Raw genomic sequence first — 16,252 nt, forward strand, 5'->3', positions numbered from 1 at the left:
CGGGTATAGCCGAACATTGGACTATTATACAAGTACGTAATACCCACGAATAGCCGACCATTTCCGAATGAAGCTGACGTTGTTTTGCTCAAACGCGGAAGAGAAAGTCGACGCTTGAGAGCTTTGGTTTTCTGCATAAGAATAGGGCCTTGTCTGATTGGTTTGGTAGGTTTTCGATCAAATCTAAAGCGACCAAAAGTTACCGAGTCTCATTTTTCATACTTTTGAAACCCCATGTCAATCCATCCATGGTCGATCACTATGTCAATATTCAACTCAAGTCGATCGACATCGCGTTTTGTGGAGGGCTATGGTTAAGTGTGCATCGCGGAAGAGAAAGTCGACGCTTGAAAACTTTGATTTTCTGCATAAGAGTAGGACTTTGTCTGTTGGTTTTGGGAGGTTTTAGATCAAATGTAAATAAACAAAAAATTACTTGGTCTCACTTTTCGTACCTTTGAAACACTACGTCGATCACAGTGTCAAATTTCAGGTCGACCGATATCGGGTTGTGTGTACTGTGTTACAACCGACTGCTGGTGCTTTGTACACATAACGGTGTAGGTACAGGTTGGCGTTCGGTGTCGTTAGTTTGGGATTATATCAAACACGAACACTGAAATTTATCTCTCTTTTTCAATTATATTCAACATCACCAAAAAATCAATAATCAGCTCGCAGATTCGTTTTATTGTGAAATTTAATAGTACAGTGAATTGAAATCACAGAAATTTGTGTTCCTATAAATTCATTGCATTGAAATAACTGTTTGACTTTACTGTATCTTCAGTCAAGTTTTATTTAAATCAGTAAAAAACTTTGTACAGCCAGACTGGTCAGGGTTCTAGCGGATCTTTTTCTGGTTGTGAAAACCCCTATCTAAGATGTATTTCAAAACGTTTGTTCAAGTCATGAGCTAAATATAATTCTACACAACAGTCTGATGAAATTTTGCTATTATCCTTGCCGACTGAATGTAGTAGACAGGCCTGAGTGATATCAAATTAATTTTACTGATGTTTTTTTTAAACTTTATCCCACGAAAACATGTTGTAATTGATTGTGATAGTGATTATTCTGTATATTGAAATGGTTTTGCATACTGTACAAGGATGCATGAAATTACTCCAAAATGTCTTAAAATTTACAAATTTCTTACACACAGGGAGGGGGACCCCCTCCCTGAAACCCTTCCCCTGTGTGTATGTTGAAATAGCCTTTTATACACTGTATAAGAATGCATAAAATTGCTCAGAAATGTCTTCAAATTTAAAAAAAATTCCTTAACACCTTAACACTCTTATGCTGAAATGGTCTTTCATACTGTATATGCAAGAATGCATTAAATTACTCCAAAATGTCTTAAAAGTTTAAAAATTTCTTGCACACCCCCTTCCCTGAAACCGGCCACATGTGTGTATGTTGAAATAGCCTTTTATACACTATAAGAATGCATAAAATTACTCAGAAATTCTTCAACCTTAAAAAAAATCCTTAACACCTTAACACTCTTATGCTGAAATGGTCTTTCATACAATACAAGAATGCATGCAATTACTCCAAAATGTCTTCAAATTTTAAAATTTTCTTGCACACCCCCCTCCTGAAACCCTCCCCTGTGTGTATGTGGGAATAGCCTCTCATACACTGTATAAGAATGCATAAAATTGCTCAGAAATGTCTTCAAATTAAAAAAAATACTTAACACCAACACCCATTGGGTTCATTTCAAGATGCATGGGGCATACTTTGGATCAGAAAGTTGATGAAATATATCTAAACCTGTGTACATTAGTCAAAATTGGTGTGATATTGCCAACAAACACTGCTACTTGTGAAAGGGGCTTTTCCAGGTACAACAGAATAAAAACAAAATCCAGGGCTAGGCTGAAAGTTAGCACAGTTAGTTCCATTATGACAAGTGCAATAGAGGCACCATCTCTAAGGAATATTTATAAATTTGACTTCAAGAAGGCATTTGCATTAATTGTGGTGTTTACTGAAAGAAAGGAGAATTATTGGCTCAAAATCTACATGTATTGGTATGTCCAGTAGTTGACACTGCCCAAAGACTGGTAAATCACCGGATTAGCATTTACTAATATTTTATCCAAGTTACTAATAATTTAAAACTAGGATTCGTAAATTTACTGAGATTTTTTAAAACCCAGAGAAAACCCAGACAAGGTATGCACAACACAGACTGATGTACTGTAAGGACAAATTCAAAAAAAATTCTGGTGAAGATGTATATTTTGACATGTGACCTATGATTATAACTTAACCACGTCAGAAGTCCACTCTTGAGTGGAGTTTGTGAAATATAATTCAAGTGTCTGAGATGAGGTCATAAATTAAACAATAAGTAAACCCTTGCTTTTTTTTCAGTTGAAAATCAAAATTCTATCTGACGTATATCACACTTATCTTGAGTTCTCATTTGCTTCAGTGATTTGTGTTTGTCGTGAAACATCGATATTTTTCTCCAAGATGGGAGTTTTTAGCTACTATAGACTATAGTCTATAGAAGCTATTGGGATGGGTATTCGTCCGGCGTCCGTCGTCAGTCTGTATGTATGTATGTATGTATGTATGTATGTATGTATGTCCGTTTGTGAGGCGTCCGTCCACTCAAATATCTTGAGAACCGCAGTACTTACTGATTTGATATTTGTTGTGTAGATTAAAAATATGATTTTGAGAAACTATTTTTTTTAATTTTTTGATATTGTTGAAAATAGGCAAATTAATGCCAAAAAAGGTGTTTTTGGTAAAAAATCTTCTTCTTCATAACCGCTGGTCAGACAGCTTTGTTATTTGGTATACAGGTCCCTAGGGATAACCCAACTTAGATTTGTTCAAATTGTGATGAAATATGCAAATGTGTATTTTTCAGGAATTTTTTTGTCATTTTTGGTCAAAATTTGACTTACATTGTATGTAATTCTTGTACTGTATAAAACCCTATCAATTCACCCAGAAAAAAATAATTAATATGATTTTAAATAATTGAATTAATTAGGAAATCATCAAAGCCAAAATAATTTTAGTGTGGAATTATCAGAAAGTTCAACTTTTTTTGACAGTTCATAGCTTACCATCTTGGAGGATTAAAACATGTAAAGGCAACTTTCCTGAATCCCAACTTTGACATATTCTGAACCACCATTTATGTTATCTAAAAGAAATTGCTCATAATAGTTTGTCATGATAGGGTGGTCAAATAAATAGAGATAGAGAAAGTTCTAATTTCCATTTATGGTTGACTTGGTAAGGATAAAATAGGATTACTTTTTGAGGAAAAAAATAGAGTGGTCAATTAAAAGAGTGGTCAAAGTGATAGGGTTTTTATGGTAGAGCTGGGCTGTAAGATTCCTCGTGCTATTTATAGCAATTATGCAATCTGTGTAAACAGTGCAATGAAAGTGTAACATGATTCCTTATAATGCTTTTGATGACCTTGAACTTCGTAAGTTACAAACATTTGTCTCTTCAGTGTGCTTTCTCTGAGTAGGTACAGTCTCAACTTATTAAACAGAACTTACTTACAATGTTAATTTGAAAGTTAAAATGTGCTTGGTTAATAGGATGAAAATACTGATATTAAAAGATAACCAGCTCAAGATTCTTTATAACCTGACAGATATGCTGTTTTATTATGACGTAATCTTGATTTAAGCAAGTCTTGTTTACTTTAATTAGAATGTAATTAACTCTCGTTTATTTGCTATTATAGACTAATATAGTCTGATGAAATATGCAAATCTGTATTTTTACGGAATTTTTTTCCATTTTTGGTCAGGCCATCCTGAAATGAGCTATCAAAGATATCCACCTTCTTCATCAATACATGTGTCACAAAAGGTTATTCTCTACATAACACAGCAGAGCTCTGTCAACTGTTGAGTCGCTTGTTTTTTTCAAAACCGCTGGTCAGACAGCTTTAATATTTGGTTTACATGTCCCTAGGATGACCTTAGTGAGATAATTTCATACAGTCAGGAAATACTTAATTTTGTATCCATGTCTATAGTAGCTTCAGGGACTTTGGCCCTATGTTTGATACTGTAAAACCTGTCTAACCAAACACCAAATGGACTGAAAAAACTGTTTGGTTTACAGAGGTGTTTGGTTTTTAGAAGTTCCTTAAACATGGCATTCTATGTGGAAGGGACTAGAAAAGGTGTTCAGGATAGACAGGTTTCCAGTTTAGACAGGGTTCGGTTTAGACGGGTTCCACTGTATTAAACAGAAACTAGCTTGGAAAAGCAGGGAATACTGTTCGAATAATACATATCATACACTATTAATTAATTCATCAGCAACATTGCATTTTAAACTCTGAATCTGATATCACAAAGTTTCACCACTTGTATCACTGATTTTAAATGCACCCTGGATATTTTTCCCTCTCCCCCCCTCAAAAAAAAATACAGAGGAAAGGGTACCAAAGAATTTGTTCACATCTCTTGAAGCCTGTAGAAGTAAGACCAACAATTCCAATACAACTGTTGATGCAGAAAAAAAGAAGGTTCTGAGGTTAGTACTGTAGTTTATCTACCATGCAAAAGTTTGAAATAATCTCCCACACTCACATGATCTTGAAGAGAAGTATGAGTGTGAACCATTGTTACAAATTTCTAAAGTCAAATTCCACCGTGTGTGACGCAGCAAATTAAAATGTTCCAATTCTGGAATGTACCAAAAATCAGATCCCTAGCTCTATTGGCTAGCCCAGAATTAGATATGTGCATAATTAATGAGCTACATGATGTGGTACCATATTGTCTGCCATCCCACCAAATATCAAGGCAGTAGCACTTGTGGTTACTGATTTACAAGCCTATTCTTGAAATCGAGGTCAAAGGTCATCCTGGTCACGTGACTTTTTGCCAAAAATCACTGCTTCCACACGTCTCCCCATGTACCAAAAATCAGACCCCTAGCTCTATTGGCTTGCCCAGCATTGGCATTAGCAGCCCCTGTGCAGTAATGCTGGCTGAGCATATTCCCTATTCATAAGCTATAGGCTGGCCTCGTAACTCAATGAGATGAAAGCTCGCTTGCTTCACATTCTGAAAAAACTGATCTGATTTTGGAATGAATCTCATGTTGGCTCTAAAATCAGCTTACAAGCCATGCTCTATCTTTGTAAGCCACTAGCTGAGTGCTGATCAGCTCCTATTCAAACATAAAGACACGCACTATTTTTTGAACCGGACTATCTTCGTGGGTAACGAATGACCTTTGACCTAGTAGCTCTACCTTTGACCTCAGCATCTCAACAGCATATCCCTGTCTATGTGTACCCTGGCCCATATGCCTACAGCCTTCTCCTATTGCTTTCATTGGGTTTTTGTTATTATTAGGGTTTCGACACCATGGGTGCGAAACCCTCTTGTAATCGTTCTGTTTTTTATTATTATTATTATTAGGGTTTCGACACCATTGGTGCGAAACCCTCTTGTAATCGTTCTGTTTTTTATTATTATTATTAGGGTTTCGACACCATGGGTGCGAAACCCTCTTGTAATCGTTCTGTTTTTTATTATTATTAGGGTTTCGACACCATGGGTGCGAAACCCTCTTGTAATCGTTCTGTTTTTTATTATTATTATTCTTCTTCTTCTTCTTCTTCCGCCGCACTTCTGCAACTACCACGCCAACACCGTTGCACCTAGAGACTTCATATTTGGTACACATGTACAACTCAGCAAAAGTAATTTTTTGGTCACATGACCATAACAATAGGTCACGTGACCTGGCGGCCATTTTGAAAATAAACTTTAAAATTGACTTCATTGCATAAAAGGTGCTAAATCAAAATTCTGCTCCAGTCACTTTTTAGACCTTATAGCCTTGCTCCTTCATGCCAATATCAAGGTCACAGGTCTTGCCGATTTGAGAAGAAGATTTTTAAAGTATTATTTTTCATATTTTCCAGTGACCTTTGACCTCCCCTATAAATTTACAAATGCTCATTATAGGCTAGCCAATAGAGCTAGGAGTCTGGTTCTTTTTCGACATAGACGATCATTGGCTGTTAATGTTCACCGAAATTTTTTGGTCAGGTCACGTGACCTTGACCTCATTAATTATGCGCATATCTAATTCTAGGCTAACCAATAGGGCTAGAAATCCGAATTTTGGTACACAGGGACTACTATGGGATAGAAATCTATTGCAAATATGTCACGTGACCAAACCTCATTAATTATGCGCATATCTAATTCTAGGCTAACCAATAGGGCTAGAGATCCAAATTTTGGTACACAGGGACTACTATGGGATAGAAATCTATTGCAAATATGTCACGTGACCAGACCTCATTAATTATGCGCATATCTAATTCTAGGCTAACCAATAGGGCTAGAGATCCGAATTTTGGTACACAGGGACTACTATGGGATAGAAATCTATTGCAAATATGTCACGTGACCAGACCTCATTAATTATGCGCATATCTAATTCTAGGCTAACCAATAGGGCTGGAGATCCGAATTTGGTACACAGGGACTACTATGGGTTAGAAATCTATTGCAAATATGTCACGTGACCAGACCTCATTAATTATGCGCATATCTAATTCTAGCTAACCAATACGGCTAGAGATCCCAATTTTTGGTAAATAAGGACTACTATGGGATAGAAATCTATTGCAAATATGTCACGTGACCAGACCTCATTAATTATGCGCATATCTAATTCTAGGCTAACCAATAGGGCTAGAGATCCTAATTTTGGTACACAGGGACTACTATGGGATAGAAATCTATTGCAAATATGTCACGTGACCAGACCTCATTAATTATGTGCATATCTAATTCTGAGCCAGCCAATAGAGCTAGAGGTCTGATTTTGGTATATAGGGATAACTTATTATTACAATTTTTTTGACAAAATGTCATGTGACCTCGATGACCTTTGACCTTGAATATACATATATGTTGATAACTCAGTAACCACAAGTGGTACACCCTTCATATTTGGTATGATGGGAGACCTTATGACATCACATCCTGTACCTAATTATTATGCGCATATCTTATTCTGAGCCAGCTAATAGAGCTAGAGGTCTGATTTTTGGTATATAGGGATAACTTAGCAGTACAATTTTTTTGACAAAATGTCATGTGACCTTCATGACCTTTGACCTTATATATACATATATGGGCATAACTAAGTAACCCCAAGTGCGAGACCCTTCATATTTGGTATGATGGGAGACCTTATGACACCACATCCTGTACCTAATTAATTATGCGCATATCTAATTCTGAGCCAGCCAATAGGGCTAGAGGTCTGATTTTTGGTATATGGGGATAGCTTAGCAATAATATTTTTTTGACAAAATGTCATGTGACCTCGATGACCTTTGACCTTATATATACCTATATGTCCACAACTTGATAACCACAAGTGCTACAGAATTCATATGTGGTATGATGGGAGACCTAATGACACTGCATCCTGTACTTCATTAATTATGCGCACAATCTAATTTTTCTTTTGCTCTTAATGCTGCTACTTGTGTCGAAACCCGGTCATTGCTGCTTGCAGCTATATTTATTATTATTATTATTCTTCTTCTTCTTCTTGCGACGAGCTTCTGCAACTACCATGCAAACACCGTTGCACCTAGAGACTTCACATTTGGTACACAGGTACAACTCAGCAAAAGTAATTTTTTGGTCACATGACCATAACAATAGGTCACGTGACATGGCGGCCATTTTGAAAATAAACTTTGAAATTGACTTCATTTGCATAAAAGGTGGTAAATCAAAATTCTGCTTCAGTCACTTTTTAGACCTTATAGCCTTGCTCCTTCATGCCAATATCAAGGTCACATATCACGCCGATTTTGAGAAGAAGATTTTTAAAGTATTATTTTTCATATTTTTCAGTGACCTTTGACCTCCCCTATAGATTTACAAATGCCCATTATAGGCTAGCCAATAGAGCTAGGAGTCTGGTTTTTTTTCAACATAGACGATCATTTGCTGTTAATGTTCACCGAAATATTTTGGGTCAAGTCACGTGAACTTGACTTCATTAATTATGCGCATATCTAATTCTCGGCTAACAAATAGGGCTAGAGATCCAAATTTTGGTACACAGGGACTACTATGGGATAGAAATCCATTGCAAATATGTCACGTGACCTTGACCTCATTAATTATGCGCATATCTAATTTTAGGCGAACCAATAGGGCTAGAGATTTGAATTTTGGTACACAGGGACTACTATGGGATAGAAATCTATTGCAAATATGTCACGTGACCAGACCTCATTAATTATGCGCATATCTAATTCTAGGCTAACCAATAGGGTTAGAGATCCAAATTCGGTACACAGGGACAACTATGGGATAGAAATCTATTGCAAATATGTCACGTGACCAGACCTCATTAATTATGCACATATCTAATTCTAGGCTAACCAATAGGGCTAGAGATCCGAATTTTGGTACACAGGGACTACTATGGGATAGAAATCTATTGTCAAAATGTCACGTGACCAGATCTCATAATTATGCGCATATCTAATTCTGAGCCAGCCAATAAAGCTAAAGGTCTGTTTTTTGGAATATAGGGATAACTTAGCAATACAATTTTCTTAACAAAATGTCATGTGACCTCAATGACCTTTGACCTTGAATATACGTATATGTCCATAACTCAGTAACCACAAGTGCTACACCCTTCATATTTGGTATGATGGGAGACTTTATGACACCACATCCCGTAGCTCATTAATTATGCGCATATCTAATTCTGAGCCAGCCAATAGAGAGAAAGGTCTGATATTTGGTACACTGGCATAAGTATTTGATAGAAGTCTTATGCAAAGCTACCAGGTTGAAAGGATAACTTTAAGTACCATTTTAACAAATGTGCCAATTATTCATAAGGTAGGTGCAGATCTAATTTTTCTTTTGCTCTAATGCTGCCATTTGTGTCGAAACCCGGTCATCGCTGCTTGCAGCTATATTTATTATTCTTCTTCTTCTTCTGTCGCACGTTTGGAACTCTGGAGCAAAAACCGCTGGACCTAGAGTCTTCAAATTCGGCATATAGGTAGAAGTCTGCGAAAGTAAATTTTTGATCACATGACCATAATCTGGGGTCACGTGACCTTTCAGCCATTTTCAAAATAAACTTTAAAATTGACTTCATTTGCATAAAAAGTGATAAATCAAAATTCCGCTCAAGTCACTTTTTAAACCTTATAGCCTTGCTCCTTCATGCCAAATATCAAGGTCACAGGAATTGCCACTTTTGAGAAGAAGATTTTTAAAATATTATTTTTCTGAATTTTCTATGACCTTTGACCTCCCCTGTACGTATGCAGCTAAGCTATGGCAATGGCTTATTCTGGCCTATGTTTAAGTCCAAGACAGCAAGCGTCTATTGGACAATGGCCAGTAGGGGACCAAATTGCACTCCACAATTTTGGGGATTGCACTTGACCTTTGACCTTGTCATCTTCCTGCAACTCATTTGTTATGCGCATATCTAATTCTGAGCCAGGTAATAGAGCTTAGAGGTCTGATTTTTGGTATATAGAGATAACTTAGCAATACAATTTTTTTGACAAAATGTCATGTGACCTCGATGACCTTTGACCTCAAATATACATATATGGCCATCACTAAGTAACCACAAGTGCTACACCCTTCATATTTGGCATGATGGGAGACCTTATGACACCACATCCTGTACCTCATTAATTATGTGCATATCTAATTCTGAGCCAACCAATAGAGCTAGAGGTCTGATTTTTGGTATATAGGGATAACTTAGCAATACAATTTTTTTGACAAAATGTCATGTGACCTCGATGACCTTTGACCTTAAATATACCTATATGTCCATAACTTGGTAACCACAAGTGCTACAGACTTCACATGTGGTATGATGGGAGACCTTATGACACTGCATCCTGTACTTCATTAATTATGCAAACAATCTAATTTTTTACCTCCCATAGCCATATGTATATATGGCAATGGAAGCTATTCTTATAGGCTAGGGAAATGTCTGTATGTATGTTTGTCTGTATGTCTGTCCGTCAACATCAAAAACTCCAAAACCGCTGCACATTTCATCTTGATATTTGGTGTGTACATGGATGATGGGCTGTAGTTGAGATTTTGTTCAAATGAAGTTGTCATTGCCAAAAATATGCAAATTAAATGAAAAAATGTAAAAACAGTCAAAATTGAAAAATTCAATAACCACTGAGCAGATTCCATGAAAAATTTGCATGTAAGTTCTTTGGCCTGACCTGAAATGATTGTGCTTTTTTTGATTTTTTGATATTGTTGAAAATATGCAAATTAGTGCCCAAAAAGGCGTTTTTGGTAAAAAATCTTCTTCATAACCGCTGGTCAGACAGCTTTGATATTTGGTATACAGGTCCCTAGGGATAACCCAACTTGGATTTGTTCAAATTGTGATGAAATATGCAAATCTGTATTTTTAAGGAATTTTTTTGTCATTTTTGGTCAAAAATTTATTTCATCAAAACCGCTCGTCTGACAGCTTTGATATTTGGTATACAGGTTTCTACAGATAAACTAAATATGATATATAGAATATATGTTGAAATCTGCAATTTTGTATTTTTGGTGCAATTTTTGCCATTTTTGGTCAAAAAATGTGTTTCTCAAAAACTACTTGTCTGATGCCTTTGATATTTGGTATACAGGTTCCTAGGGGTTCTCTTAGTGTGATATAGTGAATTTTGATGAAATCTTCAATTTTTGTACTTTTGGGTCAATTTTTGCCGTTTTTGGTCAAAATATTTGTTTCTCAAAAGTTAGTCATGTGATAGCTTTGATATTTGGTATACATTTTTATACATAATTATGATGAAATCATCAATTTTGTATTTTTGCAGCTAATTTTGCCATTTTAGGTCAGGCCATCCTGAAATGAGCTATCAAAGATCTCAACCTTCTTCATCAATACATATGTCACGAAAAGTTGCTCTTTACATAACACAACAGAGCTCTGTCGACTATTGGGTCGCTTGTTTTTTTCAAAACCGCTGGTCAGACAGCTTTAATATTTGGCTAACAGGTCCCTAGGATGACCTTAGTGAGATGATTTCATACAGTCAGGAAATACTTAATTTTGTATCCATGTCTATAGTAGCTTCAGGGACATTGGCCCTATGTTTAAGATAATGCGGTGATTCAGTAAGCATTTGAAATGGTAAACTGTATTTGGTGTTGAAATGCGGTAAAAAATAATGAGAAAACATAGCTGAGGTGATTTCAGCAGGTTTGGTTTCCAACAAATATATTCAAAGTTTTTTTCAATGTTAAAGAGTGATGGAGGGGGGGGGGGGAAGTCCTGGCAGATTTTGGAAAAAATCCAAACAAATGTCAATAAAAAAATCAGCCACAGAAGGTTAGTCAAAAAGAAAAGGTGGGATAGTGGGAAAAAAAGAATGTACAATGTATCAGATAAAAAAGATAATGTTCCTCATCAATCTTCCAGACAACCCCCTTTTATCAAATGGTACACCCCTGATGTATTTTTGTGTGCAATTAACCATGCAGTGTATTTTAGTTTAAGATGTCAATCAAGTTAGGTAAGGATTTGAAAGGAATAGTCAAGTTCACCACAGTTAAATTTCTTAACTTTATCTCTTGTGTCATCATCCTTGTGTAATTGGTTAAGTTTGTAAGTTGCTCCAGATGTGGATGTACCAGCTGTTCGGGAAGAAAACATTCTTTACTTTTCCCTGTAGGGTCTCTGAGTTGATGATTGTATGTTGAAATCTCTCCATGTATCTGGTGCATGGGCAAAATGTAAATATCGGTTGCATGTTATGTATTTCAGTCTATGTCAAATTTTGTAAATGAAAAATCATGAACAGTTGCTGTGTGCTTGTAAAAGATAACATGTTTGTCAATACATATCGAAACTGCCTTGCAGTTTGATTGTCTTAAAAATTATCACAGAAGTAGAAAACGAAAAGAAACTAATCAAATTGCGGTAACATATTCACCCTCAGTGTCTGTAGGCCTATACTTAACTATTTTATCATTACATTCAGCTTTTTGTTATATCTTTATCACTCTTCATGGGCCAAGGCACATTTGGGGTCAATGTCATCACTCTGTGCCAGTCTGTGAATGTCAGTCTGTCTGTATGTGTATGTCCATGTTTCATACAATTGTTGGTTTGTTTTGATAACTGTATGGGAGCGAACAGTGATTATTGTCACTATTTTTTTAGCTTGTCCCCAAGCGCTTTGTGATTTTAAATACATCCTAACCACATGCTTTGCAATGTAAATTTTGAGTCTTTGCTGGTACTCATGCCTTAGAGAGCTTGGCAGGTCAGGGGTCATTGAATGTGAAATCCAATCATCTGATCCTGAGCACAATCCAGTTGCTACAAATTCTGTACTTCTAGTGCATGTCATGCCAACATCTGGTGGCCAATGACATGATACAAGCCAGGGTCAGGGTTGACCTTTTGTCAGTGAGAAACATCACATATGACTTTACCATGAGCAACTGTTCTGAAATGGTACAGAATATCATCTGGTTCCATTTAAAGAGCTATGAATCACTCTCTTTCTAGACTGTGTATGAATGAATGAAATAAAATTCCTCCTTGCTACTCAAAGGAAGTTGTCATTTTCTCTTTACCAATAGTGATCTTCAAGAGTAAATTGAAGTGATAAAGAACCTACTGTATCCCAGGACATCATTTCAGGTTTTTGTTGAACATATTGATATCCTCATCTCCCACGTGAATATCATGTACTGGTGTGTGTGAATCCTTTGGACCAAGCCAAGGTTTAGGTCAACTAAAAATTTTGAATTCACCATTTTGTTGGAGTGGCAGACAAATTAATTGACAATAAAGGTCAGGTGGATAATACAATGTGATGCAGGATTGAAATAGTAAGCTGTAGGACTTACATGACAGATTCTCTCTAACATTCATCCTTGAACCTGTGGATCACAAAACAAAAATAATTTGTCCAGCTCAACATAAATACTTTCACTTCATAATAATGCCCTTTAAGGTGGTTGGAAAGGCTAGAGCATCAGTTATAAACAAAACTATTAAAATATAAAAGTAGTCAACATTCTCTGTGGAATAAAAAAAACTAGACATTTGGGCACAAAGGCATTGCAGAGTTATAGCCTGTTAAAACTTCTGAAAAACTGACCAAATAAGAAGAAGTTGAGGAGTCCTTAGTGTATTAACTATGGTAGAGGTCCCCTAGCTTTTAATAAAATGTTTGAAAAGGGAAAGAAAGGGAAAGTCATTATTTGCTGTTTTTCAGGAAAGTTTGAAAAGGCGGTGCTGGCATTCAGAGTGAGTGACTGCTATTGTAAATGCATTTTTAGATTTTTTGAGTATCAAAGAGGTGTAAAAAGTGAGATTAACCAAAAAAAACTGCTCTATGACTTCAAAAGAGGGGTGCAAATATGGCTTGTTTTCAACATTTTTGACAGAATAACAGTTTTCCTACATAATTGTATACCAATTTAATCCAACTTTGAAATGATATATGGACATGGAATTTTTACAGCCTATTAACAAGGTTACAGATAAGATTTGTACGGCACAATTTTCCTGTATTTGAAGTACTTTTTGAAAAATCACATTTTGAAATTTGAAAGAATTTTTAATAATTTTTTGATATATAAACCCATGTAAAATCATAAAAACAAATTTTATTTACAAATCCTGCCGTACAAATCTTACAATAAATAGTGTCAACATATTTGTAACTAATTTGGTAATATTAATACTATCCAATTATTATTAAATTCAAATATGTAAAAAAAAAATATGAAAAATTAAATTTTAATATTTACTGGTGTCATATTTCAAAATCATGGCTGCAAATATACAATTTTTATATTCTTTGGAGAAAATATTAACCAAGGGAGTTATCCTGAAAATTTAAACTAAATATCTTGATTCTAACACTTGAAACTTGACATTAACTCTGAGACAAGAATTGGTGCAAAAATAGCCTTTCCAACCACCTTAAAGGAAGCTATGTCAACTATGTATTATACTTATGCCATCAAGTAAGCAGGAGAAGGGGTCTCTTACAAATTATCCTTCTTGTTTAGTCTGATATAAAAGTAATTTCTCATTTTAAAAAAATTAATATGATAGTGCTAACCACTTTTAACCCTCATCCTACCAAGTTCACAAGTCACCATAAGGTCAAGGTCATTGCAACCAGTGAGGCAGAACATGTCCTATATGTTGTATTTTAACAAAACTTGAATATTTGAAGGCCCCTGAATAGCTTGTAAGTGTGATTTTAGTGACCAGACCTGCTGCAACATAGCTTGCCAAGTGTTTGAAAATCATATAAATGTGGCTCAATACCACTTTTGAATGACTCTGTGGATTAGAGTCAAATGTTTTCCTGCTTTGTCCATCATCTTCAATTAACCCAAGACAGACCACAGCAGTTTTGAGCCAAAACCTATTTTCACTGGATTTGCATTATTTTTATCCAATAATGTAATGTACTAGTAATCATTTTGGTGGTTTTAACTAGCAGAAAATCCACCTAGACATGGTGTGTATGTAACTGGTCTTGGCTTGCTAGTGAATCATGTGTATCAAGACAACCACATTACTGAATGTCAAACTCTTGGCAAGATAATGGCACCTGAATGCCACCTTCTCATCACCCAAAACAATGCCATTTCCTCGTTGTTTACAGGAACAAAGTTTAATGCAGTGGTTTTTATGTTACCAAAACAGGTTATCCAAAGCAGAGAGAGACCTTACACAGGCTGAAAAGAAAATATTGGCCCTGGAGGCCACCTTGTCTGATAAAGAGGCTAAACTGAAAACAGCCCTGAATGAGAAACATCATTTTGAAGAAGAATTCAATCGTCTCAAAAGAGACTATGGCAACAAGGAGAAGCAGCTGGACATCTCCAAGAAACAGTTAGAGGACGAGACACTACTTAGAGTGGAAGTGGAAAACAGAGTCCAGAGTCTGAAGGAAGAATTAGCTTTCAAGGAGGAACTCCATAAAGGGGTAAGTTCCAGCATCTTGTCCGGATAAATGCAACATCTATGCACTGCAACAATTTCAAAGTTAGGATTACATTTGTAAGGTAAACTGTTTTTGTGGTAAGCTGAGAAAAGCAGTGATCAAGCGAATATTTGTTGAGTAAAATTATATATTTTATGTATGGCAAATTGTTATTTTGATTAGATTTTAAACAAAAGATCTTTCATAAGAAGTATGGATTTTTACACTTTTGAAAGAATGAAAATTAAACCCAATTGTCTCATTCAAAGTGTGAAATATGTAAATTAATCCTCTTTCTAACCAACCTCCGTAGACAAACCATCAAAATAAATACAACTCGGGACAAAGGAGGATTAATTTGATTTTGTTTCTGTGAGTGCAACTGACCTGATAACATATCTACTTTTATGAACATTTATTGCTAAGAAAATGTATGCAAATTGATCAATATGCTAAAAAATTTACTCAGCAGAATACTAGGGAATATACACAGAGATTGTCCAAAATTTAGCAACATTGTAAATTCAAAATGGCCGCCATTGCCAGTGTTGTTGACTCTAAGGAGATGAATTAAATTTACAAATTTCACAAAACAAGCCAGTGAAAGCTTTGTTTGCTTTACTGATTTCAAAATAAGTACACACATGTAGTATAGCAACTAGAGTTCTAAAACTGAGTGTCACAGTCTGCAAGAGTGCCCCCAAGATGCATTTTACCTTCAGAGTTCTTCGACTAATTCTCTGCACCGTAAAGGCAATTTTGCTACCTGTGTAAGTCATAAAAGTGTCAGGCGGTCAACCACATTTTCAATGTGGCAGATTTCTACGGGTAAAACTCATAAGATTACAGAAGCAAAAGTAAAGTTTTAGGTTATACATGAGTTTAAGGCAAAAATACCAAAAAAGTGAGTTAAACTGGTTTAACGAAAAAAAATAACTTTTTTAATGACAGCAATTACATTTGTGTTGAAATTATTTATGAGATCACTATCTCAAACTCCATGCTGTAGTGCATGTAGCAACCAAGTTCTCAGCAACAGGTTACGTTTGCCTGCAAACCAGAGCCAATACTGCGAACGATGGAATAAATAAATAATCCAAAGCCACGTCTGCTGAATGGCACAGCCAAGGCGGTTAAGGACGTTGCGTGGCTTGAACTTGCAGAGCTGAAGCCCAGCTTAATACGTCAGACACCAGTGTA

General features: G+C 35.8%; 1 protein-coding gene across 1 annotated transcript in view; it reads left to right on the forward strand.

The window, feature by feature from the left end:
- The window catches only part of LOC139124772 (targeting protein for Xklp2 homolog), an 88,808-nt gene that overhangs the window by 41,861 nt on the left and 30,695 nt on the right, over nt 1-16,252 (forward strand). Inside the window, exons 4-5 of the mRNA XM_070690881.1 lie at nt 4,437-4,539; nt 14,773-15,055. Of these exons, the coding sequence (XP_070546982.1) occupies nt 4,437-4,539; nt 14,773-15,055 (386 nt within the window). The remainder of the gene's footprint in view (nt 1-4,436; nt 4,540-14,772; nt 15,056-16,252) is intronic.

This window comes from Ptychodera flava (assembly GCF_041260155.1).
Source record: "Ptychodera flava strain L36383 chromosome 23 unlocalized genomic scaffold, AS_Pfla_20210202 Scaffold_24__1_contigs__length_23054250_pilon, whole genome shotgun sequence".
In the NCBI taxonomy this organism is placed as follows: Eukaryota; Metazoa; Hemichordata; class Enteropneusta; family Ptychoderidae; genus Ptychodera; species Ptychodera flava.